Source organism: Sarcophilus harrisii, chromosome 1 (assembly GCF_902635505.1).
Source record: "Sarcophilus harrisii chromosome 1, mSarHar1.11, whole genome shotgun sequence".
Classification (NCBI taxonomy): domain Eukaryota; kingdom Metazoa; phylum Chordata; class Mammalia; order Dasyuromorphia; family Dasyuridae; genus Sarcophilus; species Sarcophilus harrisii.
Genome location: NC_045426.1, coordinates 328,425,983 through 328,442,695, shown reverse-complemented (window position 1 = coordinate 328,442,695; position 16,713 = coordinate 328,425,983). Strand labels below are relative to the sequence as shown.

The following is a 16,713-nucleotide window of genomic DNA, read 5'->3' as shown; positions in this document are numbered from 1 at the left end:
GTAAAAAATAAGTCAAGAGTATCAACTAGGAAGGAAGCAGAAAATCTTTGGCAATTCCACATTGCTATCAGCTTCCCTTGGTCTCTCAGCTTCTCGTGTGAGAAGAAATCTTTTCTAATTGCTCTTTCTACTGCAAGATCCACGGTTGGGTGAATCGTTTCAGAACATGCTCTCAGAACTTTGTCTGTATTCTAAAGTGAAGCCGGCTGTCATTCATTAGTGGCCACTAAACCTCTGCTGCTGATCATCTTAGAGCATGTCTCCCATTCCCTGTAGCTGCATAGAAGTTCTTGCAAAGAAGCATAAACCTTTAAACATGGCTTGCTCTGCAGGAGGAGAAAAAAGAGCAGACCCTTCTGCCTCAGATGAGAATTGAAAGCATCAGCACACAAAGGTTCACCACAAAGGGAAGTGCAGACCCAGCTACCAGACCCTGCAGAATGGCTCTTGGTATAGGATGTATTTAACTCACAAAGATAAAACTCTACACTTTCTCCTAGATGGGGGACTGGCTTCTTCCTCATTGATACTTAGAGCTTATAAAGGAGTCCAGAGACCAAGAAATTTGAGAACTTATCTACTGTAACAATAACTAGAAGGACTGAGACACTGTCATCATTTAAATCCTTTGGGGAAGCTAGTGGACTTTGGTGCCAATATTTGCACCGAATCCCAGCCCAGACTGAGGGTCCATAAAACAAAGGTCAGAAGATCCAGCTTCTTTTACCCCTGAGACATGAGTCTCCCAATCCATTCTTGAGCAATTCAACCGGCATCATCTTTGGGTATGATTAAAGTATGGGCAAGAAAGACTCATCCAAAGGTAGGCATAGGAGCATAATCAGTCTATTCCCATAGAAATGATGCTTTTTGGAGTGTAACGCCCCTTCCCACCCTCTCTGCCCCCCCCCCCCCGGCTGGACACACACAGAAATGGGTAACAGCAGGGGATCAAAGCTGCTATTGAGCAATAAGCAGACAGAGAGCAGTGGGAAGCAGAAAGAGCAGATAAACTCACTGGCGTGAAACTTCAAGCAGTGCAGTATAGCAGGGGCTGGCATTAAGGAATGGGGTGATGGTTTGCAAGCAAAGGCTTCCTTTCGATTCTGAATCTCAGGAACAGAGTGAAAACATAGTGATAATCCACATTGCCATAGCTGAAAATCAAAAGGCAGTGTTTAATGTAGAAAGGCCAGTTAATTTTTTGTGTGTGTTCTCTCTCTCTCTCTCTCTCTCTCTCTCTCTCTCTCTCTCTCTCTCTGTCTCTCTCTCTCTCTTTCTGTTTCTCTTTGTTTCTGTTTCTCTCTGCCTCTCTGTCTCTGTCTCTTTGTCTTTCTCTGTTTCTGTCTCTCTTTCTCTCCCTCTGTCTCTCTCTGTCTTTGTGTCTTTCTTTCTCTCTGTCTCTGTCTCTCACTTTTTCTCTCCCTCTGTCTCTCTCTCTCTGTGTGTCTCTCTCTGTTTCTCTGTCTCTCTGTCTTTTTCTCTCTCTATTGCTCGCACTCTTGCTCACTCACTCTCCTCCTCTTTCCCCTCTCCCTTTCCTCTTATTTCTCTCTCTCTCTCTCTCTCTTTCTCTCTCTCTCTCTCTCTCTCTCTCTCTCTCTCTGTCTCTGTCTCTCTCTGTCTCTGTTTCTCTCTGCCTCTCTCTGTATCTTTGTCTGTCTTTCTCTGTTTCTGTCTCCCTTTCTCTCCCTGTCTCTCTCTGTTTCTGTGTCTCTCTCTCTCTCTCTCTCTCTCTCTCTCTCTCTCTCTCTCTCTCTCTCTCTCTCTCTCTCTTGCTCTCACTCTTGCTTGCTCACTCTCCTCCTTTTTCCCCTCTCCCTTTCCTCTTATTTTTCTTTCTCCCTCTCTCTTCCCCTACACCCCTCCCACATATTCTTACTCTTTTTCAGCCTCATTCATACACAGACAGTGATCACCAGCAGACATGTTATCTTTAAATATGAAGGACAGAATCTCTAAGTTAATATTCAGTTCTAGTAAGGGCTGATGTTTAAAAGGAATTGCCTAGCTTCTTATTCCACAGTTTTTCTGTATGGACCTAGATGAATTATTTATAAAACATAGCAGCTTTAGGAGATGCTGATCCTCACAGGGGATGTTTACATAATAAAAACATTTATGTTGCAAACAAAAGTAAAGACCAGTGACATTTAGCACCTGATTGAAGTATTAATACTCCTGATGCACATTTAGTTTGTTCCAAATATACTCTTGGATCTTTGTGAATGATAAAGACTTAGGAACAATCCAGCTACATTGGGCATGATGTCATACAGTTCACGATATGTTTTTTCATACCATTGGCCCTGGTGGTCCTTGAATTCCAATTTCACCCTGAAAAAAAAAAGTTTGCATTAATCATTCCTCTCCATTGAGCCAGCAGGTATTGAACATATATTATGAGTCATATATTAGGCTAAGTGCTGGGGATTCAAGGAGAAAACCCAAAAGGCTCTGCCCTTAAAAAGCTTATATTAGTAGGAAATATGCCATATGTTCAGATATGTATATGCAAAATAAGTAAGATGCAAAGTAATAAGAAATGAAAAGTAATGGAGGTAGAGTAAGGTGTATTGACTTCAAGAAAGGCCTAGTATGTAAGGTGAAATTTGAAGACACCAAGGTCCCAACCTAGTATAAGCACAGATCCAGGAGATTAATATCATTATAACATAGCCTTTTGTATCATGAACCATTAAATGGCCAAGCTTGGCAGGAGTATAGAGTAAATAAAGGAGGCGTAATGTATGATTAGTTTGGAAAGACAGCCAGAGCCAAATGGTGAAAGATTTTAAATACCAATCAAAGGAGTATGAATTTCTTCCTCGAGTCAATAGGGAGCCACTGAGGTTTCTTGAGCACAGGTGAATAACATTCTTGTACCTACATTTTGTATTTTTTGCAGAATATCAATTTTGTAGAATTGGGATGGAGGGGGTACATTGGATAAGGGAAATATTGAAGATAAAGAATCAAATTAAGAGGCTATTGTAATAGACAAAGTAAAAGGTAATGTGGGCCTGAATTAGAATGGTAGTCCTGTGAATGAGTAAAAGGGGATAGATTCCACAGATATTAAGGAAATAAAATCGGTGGGAGTTGGCAAGATGGGAGAGTAGTGGAGAGGGTTAAAAAGAAGAGCTGAGGATGACTATGAGGCTGTGAATCAGAGTGATATCCTTAACAGAAAAAGAAAAGTTAGGAAAGGGGATTAGCTAGTTTGAGGCAAATGTAACGACTAATGTTTTGAACACTTTAAATTTGTGATGTCTATGTGACACCTAGGTGGGCCTAGAACGGGTATCAAAAGAGATTATAGCAATAAAGCAGAATGAAGGGAAAAATTATCTTCAGAGAAACTGTTTAAAGCATCAATAAAAGATAGTCAACTTGAACAACCATGAAAAGTCAATAAATCTTTACCTTTTTCCACATCAACCTCTCAAGGGGAATATCACCAGCAAGAATAGTTCCTGGTTCACCCTTTTCACCCTGAAATACAGAGAGCTTTGTGAGGAAGCCAGTTTGGTCATTTAAATAAATAAATAAATAAATCTATATTTATATATCTGTCTGTGTGTGTGTGTGTGTGTGTGTGTGTGTGTGTGTGTGTGTGTTTGTCCTCAGCTCACTTAAGTAATAGCAGCCTCCAATACGGATGACATTAAAATTTTTTTCTTATTGATAATAGACGTGGCAAGAAACACCATTGATATCTAGAAAGAACTATAGAGACTGATTGTGGATTGAAGCAAAGTATTTTCACCTTTTTTTCTTAGATTTTTTTTCCCCTTTTGGTTTAATTTTTCTTGCACAACATGACAAAATGGAAATATGTTTAAAAGAATTGCACATATTTTACAAAATTACTGATATATATTGTTTCTATATTATATTTACAGATTACTGTCACTCCATGATAAGCCTCTTGTAACAAAATAAATTAAGCAAAACTAACAAGATAATGACTTCATATGAAAGTGCTTGTATCAATCCATAACTGTAATTACCCTAACTGTGTATTTTTTAAATTGTTTAAAAAAATAACAGAAATTTATTTTCTCTCCATCCCATTCTCCACCAAATTGAAAGAAGAAAGAAAAAAGTTCCTTGTAAGAAATCTGTATAATGTATGATACTGTTCTGACTTTTAAAAATTAATTTTTTTTTCTTCAGAGAGCCCTTAATCTCATGTCCATTTGAGGAATCTTGTCTCTTCCATTTGACCACATAGAAATGCAGGAAAAGGAATTTAAAAGTAGCTTTGATTTCTGCTTTATTTTCTTCCTTTTTTTCCTACTTGGCATTAGACTTTAATTTGATTTTAGGCAAATTTGATAATGATAATTTTAAATTTCTACCACTGAATTAAAAAAGTATGCTTATTTGCCTCTTGTTCCATTTGTTGTTTGTTTGAAAATGCCTAACATAGTAAACAATACTTCTCCAAATTCGGTTTTCTTCTAGGATCATACATCTAGAACTAGATGAGGCTTTGTAGTTCATAAAATCCATCCCTCATATTTTACAGAAGAGCAAATTCAAAAATGGTCAGGATTTGTCTAGGATTGCACATCTTATAAAAGTCAAGAAGGATTTGAACTGAGTTCTTCCTGATGTTAAGTTTAGAACCCAATCCAATCTTCCATCTGTCTTTCCTAAGATGTTTTGATTCGCCAGAGTCAATTATCCCATGGATGATACCACAAAAATTTATAATATGTGGGGAATTTTAGGGTTTAGGTTAGGGAAAATTATGTAATTTTTTCTCCAGTACCTCTTAAACAACCTGTTTATAGTCTATTCTATTCTGTTTTCTATGCTATATCTATATCTATATCTATATCTATATCTATATCTATATCTATATCTATATCTATATCTATATATCTTTCATAGGTTTCTCTTTTATTGCCCTTAATTTGAAACTCAAAATTTTAGAGAGATGAATATTAAAATTGTTTTTACATGTAATGGGGAAAACAAAATATTAAATCATTGTAGGGAGAAAAAAAGAAGAAAGATTTGTTCTTATAAGAGAAATTGGACTAAATGACCTCAGGAGTCTCAATGCTGCTCTTCTATGAATTTATAATAACAATTCTATCAAACTTTAGACAGTCAGGGCTACAGTGAATGAACATTAACATTCAAGGTAGTAGTAATGTCTGGGTAAAGGACTTACTTATTTAATATCCATTTGCTTTCAAAACTGTAAAACCATTAGCATGACAAGATTGGAAAAATGGAACATAATAGATGATTTCAACTAATTTTGGATTATCTCACAAATTCCTGAGAACAATTATAACTTCTGCCTATTTCCTTCTTACCTTTTCTCCTGGTAACCCTGGAAATCCAGTGTCACCTTTTGGTCCTTTTGGGCCCTGTAAAAATATTATAAAAGAAAATTAATATCCTTTGATTATCTGGAAACAATTTGTCAAAAGTTAAAAAAGGAAAGGAAAAAAATTGTCAACCATATGAAAGTCTGGGGAAAAATGATATTATTTTGATTCTAAACTGATTATGGAGAACAGAGACCTAGAATAGGCATCAGGAGAAATCAGTTCTAATCCTGATTTTGATATTTAATAATATTTTCTAAATTTTTAAAATACATGCAAAGATAGCTTTCAACACTTAACCATGCAAAACCTTGTGTTACAATTTTTTCTCCCTCTCCCAGATAGCAAGTAATCCAAAGTTAAACATGCACGATTCTTCCAAATATATTTCCACATTTTTTCATGTCTATCCCTGCTTTTGCCAATAATTAATTGTGTGTTCGTGACTTGTCAAACTCTGAGAGCTTAGAAAATTGCACTGTCTACTTCGGACAGCTAAGTGGTGCAGTGGATAGAGCACTAGCCCTGAAGTCAGGATAACCTGAGTTTAAATCTGGTCTCAGACACTTAATACTTCCTAGCTGTGTGATCCTAAGCAAGTCACTTAACCCCAGTTGCCTCAGGAGGAAAAAATGAATTGATAGACTCAATGTGCAGATTCAAACTCTTTTTCTTTCCTTTCTCTCTATATTACATGATGAATGCAAGATTTTGTTTTGCATAACTATACATATTTGTAATGAATTTTGTTTATCTTGTTTTCTCAATGGATGGGGAATGGAGAGAGAGAATTTGAAACTGAAAAAAATAAAAAATTATTTTAAAAAAATTAGGAGTTTGGGTTAAATGATCTCTTGGGTCCTTCAAGTTCAAGTGTAACATTACTGTAAAAAAGTCTATTGTGGTATTAGAGTTTAGAACTATTGCATCTGATCATGACAACCACATTAGTTTCCTTTTGAGATGGCATTAAATTTAAATTTTATTTAGTACTAGAAGTTTGTATTTTGCTAAAGATCATTCTGCTAAGAACTACTTAGTACAAATATGTTACAAATATAATTTTGATCATAGGGTTTTCTATCTAAAGGGACTTTATAAGTTATTTTTTAAAAAGCTCCTCATTTTAGAGACAAATAACTTGTAATTCAGAAAAGTCAAACAATTTTACCCAATGTCTCACAGGTAGCAAGAAATATAGTCAAGATTTGAATTCAGGGTCTATGATTCCAAGGTTAATACCCTTTCTGTCTCACCATCTTAGCTGATAAAATTGTAATTTCAGTGATGATGATGATGATGATGATGATGATGATAACTAGCATTTATACAGACTTCAAAGTTTGCAAAGCACTTTTTAAATGTATCAGTTCATCTTCACAATAACTGTGAGAAGTAGATATTATTATTATCAGTGTGGGTGCTCATTCCACTGGTAGATTATGCAATCATATCTTCTTATTCTTTGTGATTCTCAATTATAATCTTTCTGTAAGTATTCCACAGATGATTTAACCAGTAAACTGGAAGCTCTTCTGGTTCTTTTAATATTGAAAGGTCATCAAAGCATCATTTAGCCTGCTTTTATTCTCATTTGCCATTATCCCATCTCCTTTCCCAGCTCTATTTATTGTTTTTCAATACTTTGTCCAACTCCCTGTGACCCCATTGGGGTTTTTGTGGCAAAGACACTGGAGCAGTTTGCCATTTCCTTCTTTCCAACTCATTTTACAGATGAGGAAACTGAGGCAAAACTGAGGCTCTGTTTCACACAGAGCTAATTTGTGTTCTAGCTACTACACACCTGGCTGTCTTATATGTCTTTGATAATGACTTTTATATCACTCCTTAGAGAGAGAGCATCATTGAGAATATGTTACAACACTTTAAACTTCATGCATTTTGGTAATTCACAATTCTAACTCTTTTTAAGCCTTAGTGTTCATGATTCCTGGTAACAGAACAGTATTGAGGAAGTATTATTCCTAGAGATAGGACTAGCATATGAATGATTACATAAAGGTCTAGAATGAACCTAATTGGTTTTTAATCTAATTAAGATAATTGATTTTGACTCAATAAATCATGGTTTGGACATTTCTCCCTCAAGAATCTTAAGTTCACTGTAAATGCTGGCTATATCTCCAAATGTGATTCAGATAAACCTCTTCTATCTACTCAACTCTAGGCCAAGATGATCATTCATTTTTATTGCCTAAGTTATTTACATTGGTGGACTAATCCAATGGGCTACCCATTAAACTCTTTGCTACAAAATAAGCTACAAAATATGAATTTTTCATTCTTTTTATTTCAATTTAGATGGTTAAGCATCTCTTAGCTTATTATGAATTTCACATTGTAATTCAATATCATTACTATTATTGGGTAATTTTGGAGTAGAAATGATTAGAGAATATTACTATAATAAATACTTCTGGGGGCAGTTAGATGGTGCAGAGGATAGAGCACCAAGCCCTGAAGTCAGTAGGACCTGAATTCAAATTTGACCTCAGACACTTAACACTCCTTAGCTGTGTGACCCTGGGCAAGTCACTGAACCCCCATTGCCTTAGCAAAAATAATAATAATAATAATAATAATAATAATAATAATAATAATACTTCTGGTTGTACTCATCCTAGGGTAGCCTTCATGTTAGAAATTTAAGAAAATGTTAAGACCTAGCAACTTCTTCTTTGAGATTCACTCTAGCTAAATTTATCATCTAGCCAAGATCAAGGCAACACCCAAGATATTCTCCTTCCTTTTGTCTGGAACACAGTCTCCCATTCCACCTCAATGTCTAGCCTTTTACTGGAAGATTTATTCTTTCAAAACCCCAACCTTCCCTAATCAATTCCTTCATACTAGTTATCACCCATAAATGTTTCACTTCCTTGTTCAAGAACTCTGAAATTCCTTTAACCAAATATAATTTTTTATCATTCCATCTTTATCTGGATTTATTGTTCCTACACCTGATCCCTCTCTCCCTTAGGACCCAGGCTATCTATCTACCTGTGGTCTGACTGTATTTCCTTCCCTTCCCAGTTATAATCTTTGGTGAATGATTTCAATTGTACACTATCCTCTATTCTCAAATCACTTACTCCCTTGTCCTATTTCCAATCACATCTTGCCAAACCCCTACTCAAGTACTTCTGAACAGAGATACAGAAAGCTAGGAAACTATGAATGTAAACCTACTACAAATTTATGTTATATAATCTCAACTGGGCCCTCACCCCATGGAAGCAATTCTTTTACTCCTCCCTAAATAATTCTCTATCCCTGTCACTTCAGAGGCTGTTCTAAATCTTCTCTTTTCAAGCCCTCCATACTATTCTCTTCTACCTCCTCCCACTTATCACCCCCTGATGAACAAGTTCTGATGAAGAAAGAGCCTTCTCCTTGTCAGTCCTTCTACATAATCCCATCCCTGTCAGCCAAAGCTTCCTTTTAAAGCCAGCCCTTCATTTTCTTCCAGTTGTGATGCCTGGCTTTGACTCACCACCTAAAACAAAAGTCCTCTTGTCCCTCCATGCTTTTCAGCTTCTTTATGAGCATTTTCTTTCTCCATTAGATTGTAAAGTTTTTGAGAGTAAGGACTGTTTTTTTTTCTTATTTGTATTCCCAGCACTTAGAATAGGTCCTGGCACAAAGCAGTCACTTAATAAATGTGAGTTGCATTATATTGTATTGTCTTCCTATCTATTGGTTCCTTCCTTCCCTAATACTTCCAATATACCCAAATCTTCCCCATCCATTAAAACAAAACAAAACAAAGCTTTCCCTAGATCCTCCCTCCCTCCTCTCATAGCTATCATTTTATATTTCTTCTAATATTTTTAGATAAACACCTTGAAAAAAAATAAAACCACTTGCACTCAGTACCTTTACTTCATCTTTTCTCACTGAATTCTAAACCCTCATCTGAACCTCTCTACCTGATCTGCCCTCTCTGAAAAGACCTTCTCCCACATTTCTGACCTTTTCTCATTTTTCTTTGCTGGTTCATCATTTATATCAAGAGCAGGTGAATTACTGCCAATGGTCCAAACTTTCCAGGGCCTGCTTTTGACTAGCCCTAGCTAACAATGGTTTTTACAATTTAAAATAAAAATATTATAGCTTTTTAAAATGTAGAAACTATCCTTAGCTCTTTCCTCTACAAAGACAAGGAAGAATGGGGTTGGTTTTGGTCCCTCCTATCTTTATCACACTATTTCTTTTCCTACTAAGGTGGACAGAGATGAACAGTTGTAGGTTGGGTGAACTATTAACCCATCAATATAGAAATGAACCTCTTTGATCTGGCTTCTTCTGAGTGAATTTTAAGTTACTCCTTTTTGAACCATTTCATTCTTTTTAAAATTATCACAAAATATCTATTTTTCAATCAGTCCTAGAATTTTGCTAAGCATCTTCCTGTCAAGGTTACTACCCAATAGTTTATGAACTACATCTCACTTTCCCTTTGGAAAATCAGGGCAATTTTTGCTTGTAGCTAATCTTTGCCATCTTTTCCACATTCTACAGTTTCTTACAAACAACCAGCACTGACCCTGAAGTCACATATCCAAGTTCTTTGAATTCTCTAGAGCATAATATGTCTGAGTTTAGAGACCCAACTTCGTTTAAAACAGCTAAATGTTCTATTCCTATTTTGTCATCCATCTTGAACTTTAATTCTCTTTGAGAGAGAAGCCTACTTTATTCTTTATAATTTGAAGATCCTTATACTTGCTGAAGCCAAAACCACAAACAACTAGTTTTGTCTTCCTACTGTTAACTATTAGATAATCAATTCGGGGGGGTGTGTGTGCTAACTTTTCTTTGGTTCTCTCTTGTTCCAATCTCTGCCTCCTCCTTTTTCTTTCAAATAAGCCTTAGCTCATTCATTCTAACCTTTAGCCTTCCTGACATTCTTATAGGACACTGTTGCTTTGTTGCTTTTATACCATCAGAACACAATTATCACAAACTTAAGAATTGCAAAGTACCTTAAAGGACATTTAGTTAAACTCCCATCTGAATCATCTTTCATGTTCTTTTGTCATTCTATACTTGTCTTGGATTTCAATTATATGGTAACCTGAGTTCTACTTTCTTTGTCTGTAAAATGAGGCATTCTTCCATCTGTAATACCTGTTTCATTGGTGTTCATGCTGGGAGGCTCAAAGAAGCTGATATAGGCTGTCCCAAAAGTCTTAGGGTAAATTTAAACTTTAATAAGCTTATTAATTTCATTATAATTTAATAACCCAAATAATAATATAATAAAATTGTATAATTTAATAAACCTATTAAAGCTTAAATTTGCCTTAAAACTTTTAGGATACCCTGTTTAAGCAGATCACTTTTTAACACTTAAAACATCAGGATAAATAAATTCTATTTATATAGCTATCACTAATATCATTATTATTGATATAGTTAATCATATGCAATTGATAATGCATGCAAAATATTTTGCAAATCTTAAAGCCCTAGAAAATTATTAACTCTTAAATATTACATAATAAATAAATACTATTACATAGTAAATGGTGTATGTTAAATATAATGCATGTAAAACACTTTACAAAGCTTAAAATATCATATAAACATTATTAGTCCCTAATAAGAAAATGTTATTAAATAGTTAGTTAGGCATGTAAGAGATAATGTATAAAACACTTCACAAACCTCAAAATCATCTATGTTAATATTAGCCCTTAACTAGTATATAATAAATATAGATTATGTATTTAATAATGCATGTAAAAGACATGTGTATAGCACTTTTCAAACATTAAAATACTATATTTGCCCTTAAATATTATATAATAAACATTATTATGTAGTTAATAATGTATATGAAAGATAATGTATATAAAGTATTTTATAAACTGTAAAATATACGTTAAATCTATTGTTATTGTTAATTATTAGTGCAAATTCAAGGGCCATAATGCTTACTGGGAATCCTGGCAGACCGGGCTTGCCCTCTGGTCCCTGTAATACACCAAATAAAAGGATATATGTTACAGGATTTTTTACGACTAAGCTGTGAAGTCATTCTCATTCTGTTCATATACTTGATTATATCTTTTTAAAAACCTCTTACATTACTAGCATATTCAGAAATGAAAATAGCAGTCTTGAAGAAAAAAGAAAAATAGTATGGGAAAAGGGAAGTGACATAGGTGCAGAGGACAATCCAATTGCGTGTATAGTTTGCATCAGAAGGGATAGGCTATTTTTTTAGTGAGTACTGGCTATGACACCAAAGCAACAAGAAGAGAGGGGCATAGGAGTGGGGATCCCTGCTGATAAGATCTCACGGGCAAAAGTATATGAAGAAGTGGGGTTTCAGCAGTCCAGGAGGAAATATATATTAGGATCCTTAAATCAATTACAAAGGACCTGTGAAGGAAAATATTAACTCTAGAGAAAGAATTGATAAATGGACATATGTTTGTATGGTTTCACATATAAATACACACGCATACACATAGATATTTGTCTCTAGGGCAAAATGGGGAGGGAGAGAGAAAAGTAATAAGTGTATAGCAGAGAGCAAAGAACAATAGAAAATTTAAAAAGAAGCACAGAAAATCAGGTTAGCTTTGAAAACAATGTGTAGAATTTATCACATAGTGTTTTCTTCCCAAAGTAAATGTTTGAAATGAATGGAAATTTATTATTGTATACTGAATCATCTATGTTGTGCTGTGTACATGGAAATGTTCCTTTATTTTGTCTTCTTATATTTAAGTTCTAAATGAATAAAAATTTTTAAAAATTGATACCCTTAAATCAGCATCAATAACAAGCATCTCTGAGTGTTAAGCTGATATTAACATTCATTAAAGAGTCCATTATCATTTGGCAAGCAAACTGGTATTAAAGTAAGTAAGAGATCTAAATTGTTCTAATAACCACAAGTGGGACTGGGCATAGTCCACTTTCCACATGAACATGAATACCATTAACTTAGCTAAGAAAATGGTCATCAGAAGGAAAGTATGGATAAATAAAATTAATTCACTGGGAATATAGGTATGGTGAGTCAGATCTGATTGTTCACTGCCAAATACTCAGAGATATTTCTCAAGTTATATGGGGATTGATACATGGCACAGAATGAAAATTGGAAGATATAAATAACATTAAGACCTTCAACTCCCTTTTCTTTCTAACTACTGTGTATTTATCTCCATGGTATTTATTCTCTATTTATACATGTACTTGTTTCCCAAAATAATATGAGATCCTAGTTTTGTCTAGTTTTGGTTTTCTGAGGTGATTGGTGAGACTAATTTTGGTGATTGGTAAGTAAGACTAAGTATCTAACTAAAAGTAGTTCAAAAAAGCCAGGAAGAAATAGATTTATCTATTTTGAAGAAAGATTGCTATGATGTCAATATTTGCAATACTGGCAAGACATTAGTCACAATGACTCCCCTGTTGGTCTCAAGGATCATAAGCTTTGGTAATCCCCAGAATAAGGTTGCCTTTTATAAGTTTAAGTTGATTACTAAAAATATTTAGGGTTAAAAATGAATAATTTTCATGGAAAAGATGTTACTGGGTCAAGATGTACTCCATTTAAAAAAAAATGGCAATTATTTAAAAACAGGTCAAAACTGCAGATGGCTACTTTTCCACATCTTTTGGGCTAGTTTTGATATGAAGTCCAGCAACTAGATCCATATGATTTCTTTTGCTTGGTACCAACAGGTCTATCCAATTTTCCTAAGAAAAGTATGGAGATCATAATTTGTGACATACAAATAATTTGAAAATTATCAATACTCATTCCAGATAACATTGGAAAGGACAAAGGAAAGGCCTGCCAATAATTTACCCTCTCTGGGATGCATTGTATTTGTTTGGGGGAAAAAAGCTCAACTCTGAATTGGGAAAAGTCATTAAATTTTTATGGAAAAGGTAGTGGATCTAAAAAAAAATAACCCTTGGAGTTGAAATAGGTAGGAAAGCTAATACATAAAAGAATCTGTCTAAAATAATTTCCAAAGGTCAAAAAAATTATGTCATAAAACAACAAAATAATGTAAGTTCCTTAAGAATAGGGATTGTTTGGCGAGAGCCATCTTCACCCAGAGGGAGGACTGTGGGAAATGAGGGTGCATCACAACATAGCATTTTCACTCTTTTTGTTGTGGTTTGCTTGAATTTTATTTTCTTTCTCATTTTTTAAAAACTTTTTGATCTGATTTTTTTTTTGTACAGCAAGATAATTGTATAAATATGTATGCCTATATTGATTTAACATATATTTTACATGTTTAACATATATTGGATTACATGCCATCTAGGGAAGGAAGTGAAGGGAAGGGTAAAAAATGGGAACACAAGGTTTTTCAAGGGTCAGTGTTGAAAAATTATCCATGCATATGTTTTGAAAAAAAAAAACTTCAATAAAAAGGGAAAAAAAGAATAGGGTTTGTTTCATTCTTTGTATTTGTACCTTTAGTGACTAGCATGAGGCCTGGACCATATAAGGTGCTTATTAAATGCTTATTAAATGATTACATACCCAGATTATGACTTACAGTTGTAAAGAGTATGGATATTAAGACCATCAGAAATCATTTTGTGTTAAGGAGAGGAAAAAGCTATTCTATAAAGTGGTCTTTTTTATTCTTTTTGACTCACCTATTCTCTAAATGTATCTTAGCCTTTCTTTCCATTTCCTGCTGAAACATTCTGCCAACTTTTTAATCATTCAACAAGTATTTATTAAATATATACTATTTTCAGGCACTACACTAGTTATTGAGAATACAAAAGATAAAGGTGAAATAGAATATGAAAGACATTAAGGAACTTATTGATCTCTCTTATTTTAAAATTTGCATGTATGCCTTTTTAATGATGGCCAATAGGTACTTCAGGGATATTTCCATGATGTAAGATAAGACATTAATAATATTCATAATAATTTGCATTTGGAATGAGAATTTTAAATTGTCATTTTTAAATGAAGCTATTTTTATATTCTTTTTTCATATTTGGGTTTGTTTAACTTCTCTTTTTGATTATACCTTGAACTTCTAAAAGAATTTCATATAAACTAATCTACTGATACAGCAACTTAAATAGCTTCTGCAACAGAAATTATGAATATATTACTATATTTAAGGGAGATCTTTAAAGAATGTGATAAAACTGACAGTTTAAATGTGATTCTAGAGTTTGATAACTGTGATATCTAGAGAAAGACTGAATGAGACCTAGAGAAAAGGAGCAAAGAGAATTTCTTTCCTGAGAGACTGAGTTAATATTCAAGGAGAAACAAGTCTGAAGAGGCATTTCCTGAGAACAGTGAGTCTCACTCTTATCTTGCAAAGAAATAACATGAAGAAAATCCTTAAGTAATTTTGACAATTATTCTGAGAAAGCCGAATGGTTTGATTATGTTTCCAGTATTTAAAAGTCAGCAGTAACGGTAATGATTAAAGTGATTCTGACTTTCTTACAACTAATAGAGTGCAAATAATTATTTCTATTTTGTTTTTTGTTAGACTGTTTATAAATTACCAAGTAACAACTGTGATGGCCTAAGAAATTAGGGCATCTGATATATATGTGCATATAAATACACCTATATGTGTATACATATATATATATATTTGTACATATATAAACATATACTTATATAAATGTATGTTTGTATATATGTATATGCATGCATGTATATTGATATATATGCATATAATATATATATATATACATATATATGAAAGCTTTTGGGAAAAGAAGTTTTTATTTTATTTAGTACATAATTTAAAACTGGAATGGAGTTCAATCACAATTAATAAGAGATTTTGTGATCTTAGGAATTTCTGAGGAAATGTCAGAATATACTCCTTGATTGATTTTAAAGTCCAGGTTAAGAATGAATAAAGTAGCAAACCAAATATCAGGTAAAAAGGGATAATAATCTCAATTAGTCCACATGTCAATGATTAGTCCTAAAATTCTGTTATATTTGAGTGTCATAGTTGTTGAGTCCTAATACATTACATTTAGTATGGGCATTTAAATACAAATGCTGAATTTGGCAGGGTTTTTTTTAATACTTACTGGTGGGCCAATTAGTTCAGGAAGTTCAGTAATATTCTTGATTCCATCAGTGCCATTGAGAATTGCCTAAGAAAGAAAAACAAAATGGATAAGAATGTGATATATTTTCAAATAAGAATTCAAACTAAGATCCTTTTGACTCCAAGTCTAGAGCTCTAGCCAGAATGGTTCCCTAGCTACTTCTTTTTGTTTAGTCTGCAACATTATTTTGATCAAATTCAATTTAACAAAAAAAAAAAAAAATACAGACTTTCAACAATATACTGTAAGTCATTGTCATCGATGCCACTTGATTCTTTTAAACAACTCAGGCATTATATTTTCATAAATTTCTTCTCATCAAGTTTTAATTCATTCTTATTTAATTACATACAAATGCTGATTTGTACAATGAATCTTATAAAATGGTCTCATTATTTGAATTTTCACCATATGAAATTATAATTATATATAAAATATCATCATTATTCCAATCCAATGGAAAAATTAAAAATTTTTAATGTTTTATCTGTCAATGTAATAATAGCAAAGGATAAGAAAACTATTTCTTATTTATGACAAAGTAACATAGTATATATACAGAAAGCTTTTTTAAATTAAAAAATAAAAAAAATTACTGAATCTCATACCTAAGGATAAGCTTATATTGATAATAAAATAATATATTGATATTAAGGCACATCTTGGCAAATTTACATTTTCAAATCCCTATACAAGGAACCAAGCATAATTGGATGACCTGGAACATTATCTAAAATAAGCCATGCTTGTTGCCCTTGCAATATTGTATAATATAGTAGCTGGGCCAAAATTATTTGAATTCTAGCCTTCAAAAAATAGTTTTGATCAGCCATGGTTTCTAATTTAATCCAAAGAACTAGAAGTATTTGTGGCCTAAGAACACAAGGATTTCAAGATTGATAAGCAAGACTTTTGGGGGTTTTTTATTTAAGCATGCCCTTCTCCATTATCTCTCAACAAAAATTTAAGTGATCATTAGACACTTTAAATCCACTGTGAGCTTGTTTTTTTCCCTAGAAAGACAAGTACTGGAAAGCATCTTTTCCTAGAATAAGTCTATTTCATCCACATTAAAAATTTGTTGATCATGTATCCATTTTCTTTTATTATTTTCTTTAAAACATCAAGACCTTTAGCTGTTATTTACTCATCCATAATGATCACTCGTCTAATAATAATAATGATAATAGCAACATTTATAGAACACTTTATTACTTGCTAATACTATGTGTACTATGCTAAG

The 16,713-nt window shown here is 33.4% G+C and overlaps 1 protein-coding gene across 3 annotated transcripts in view; it reads right to left on the bottom strand.

The window, feature by feature from the left end:
* COL15A1 (collagen type XV alpha 1 chain) overlaps positions 1-16,713 on the bottom strand; it is a 195,569-nt gene that overhangs the window by 56,040 nt on the left and 122,816 nt on the right. For all 3 annotated transcript variants that reach the window (XM_031945530.1, XM_031945528.1, XM_031945529.1), the window contains exons 19-23: positions 15,450-15,515; positions 11,316-11,351; positions 5,337-5,390; positions 3,427-3,495; positions 2,302-2,337 (exon numbers count right to left, since the gene is read on the bottom strand). In XM_031945530.1, the coding sequence (XP_031801390.1) occupies positions 2,302-2,337; positions 3,427-3,495; positions 5,337-5,390; positions 11,316-11,351; positions 15,450-15,515 (261 nt within the window). The remainder of the gene's footprint in view (positions 1-2,301; positions 2,338-3,426; positions 3,496-5,336; positions 5,391-11,315; positions 11,352-15,449; positions 15,516-16,713) is intronic.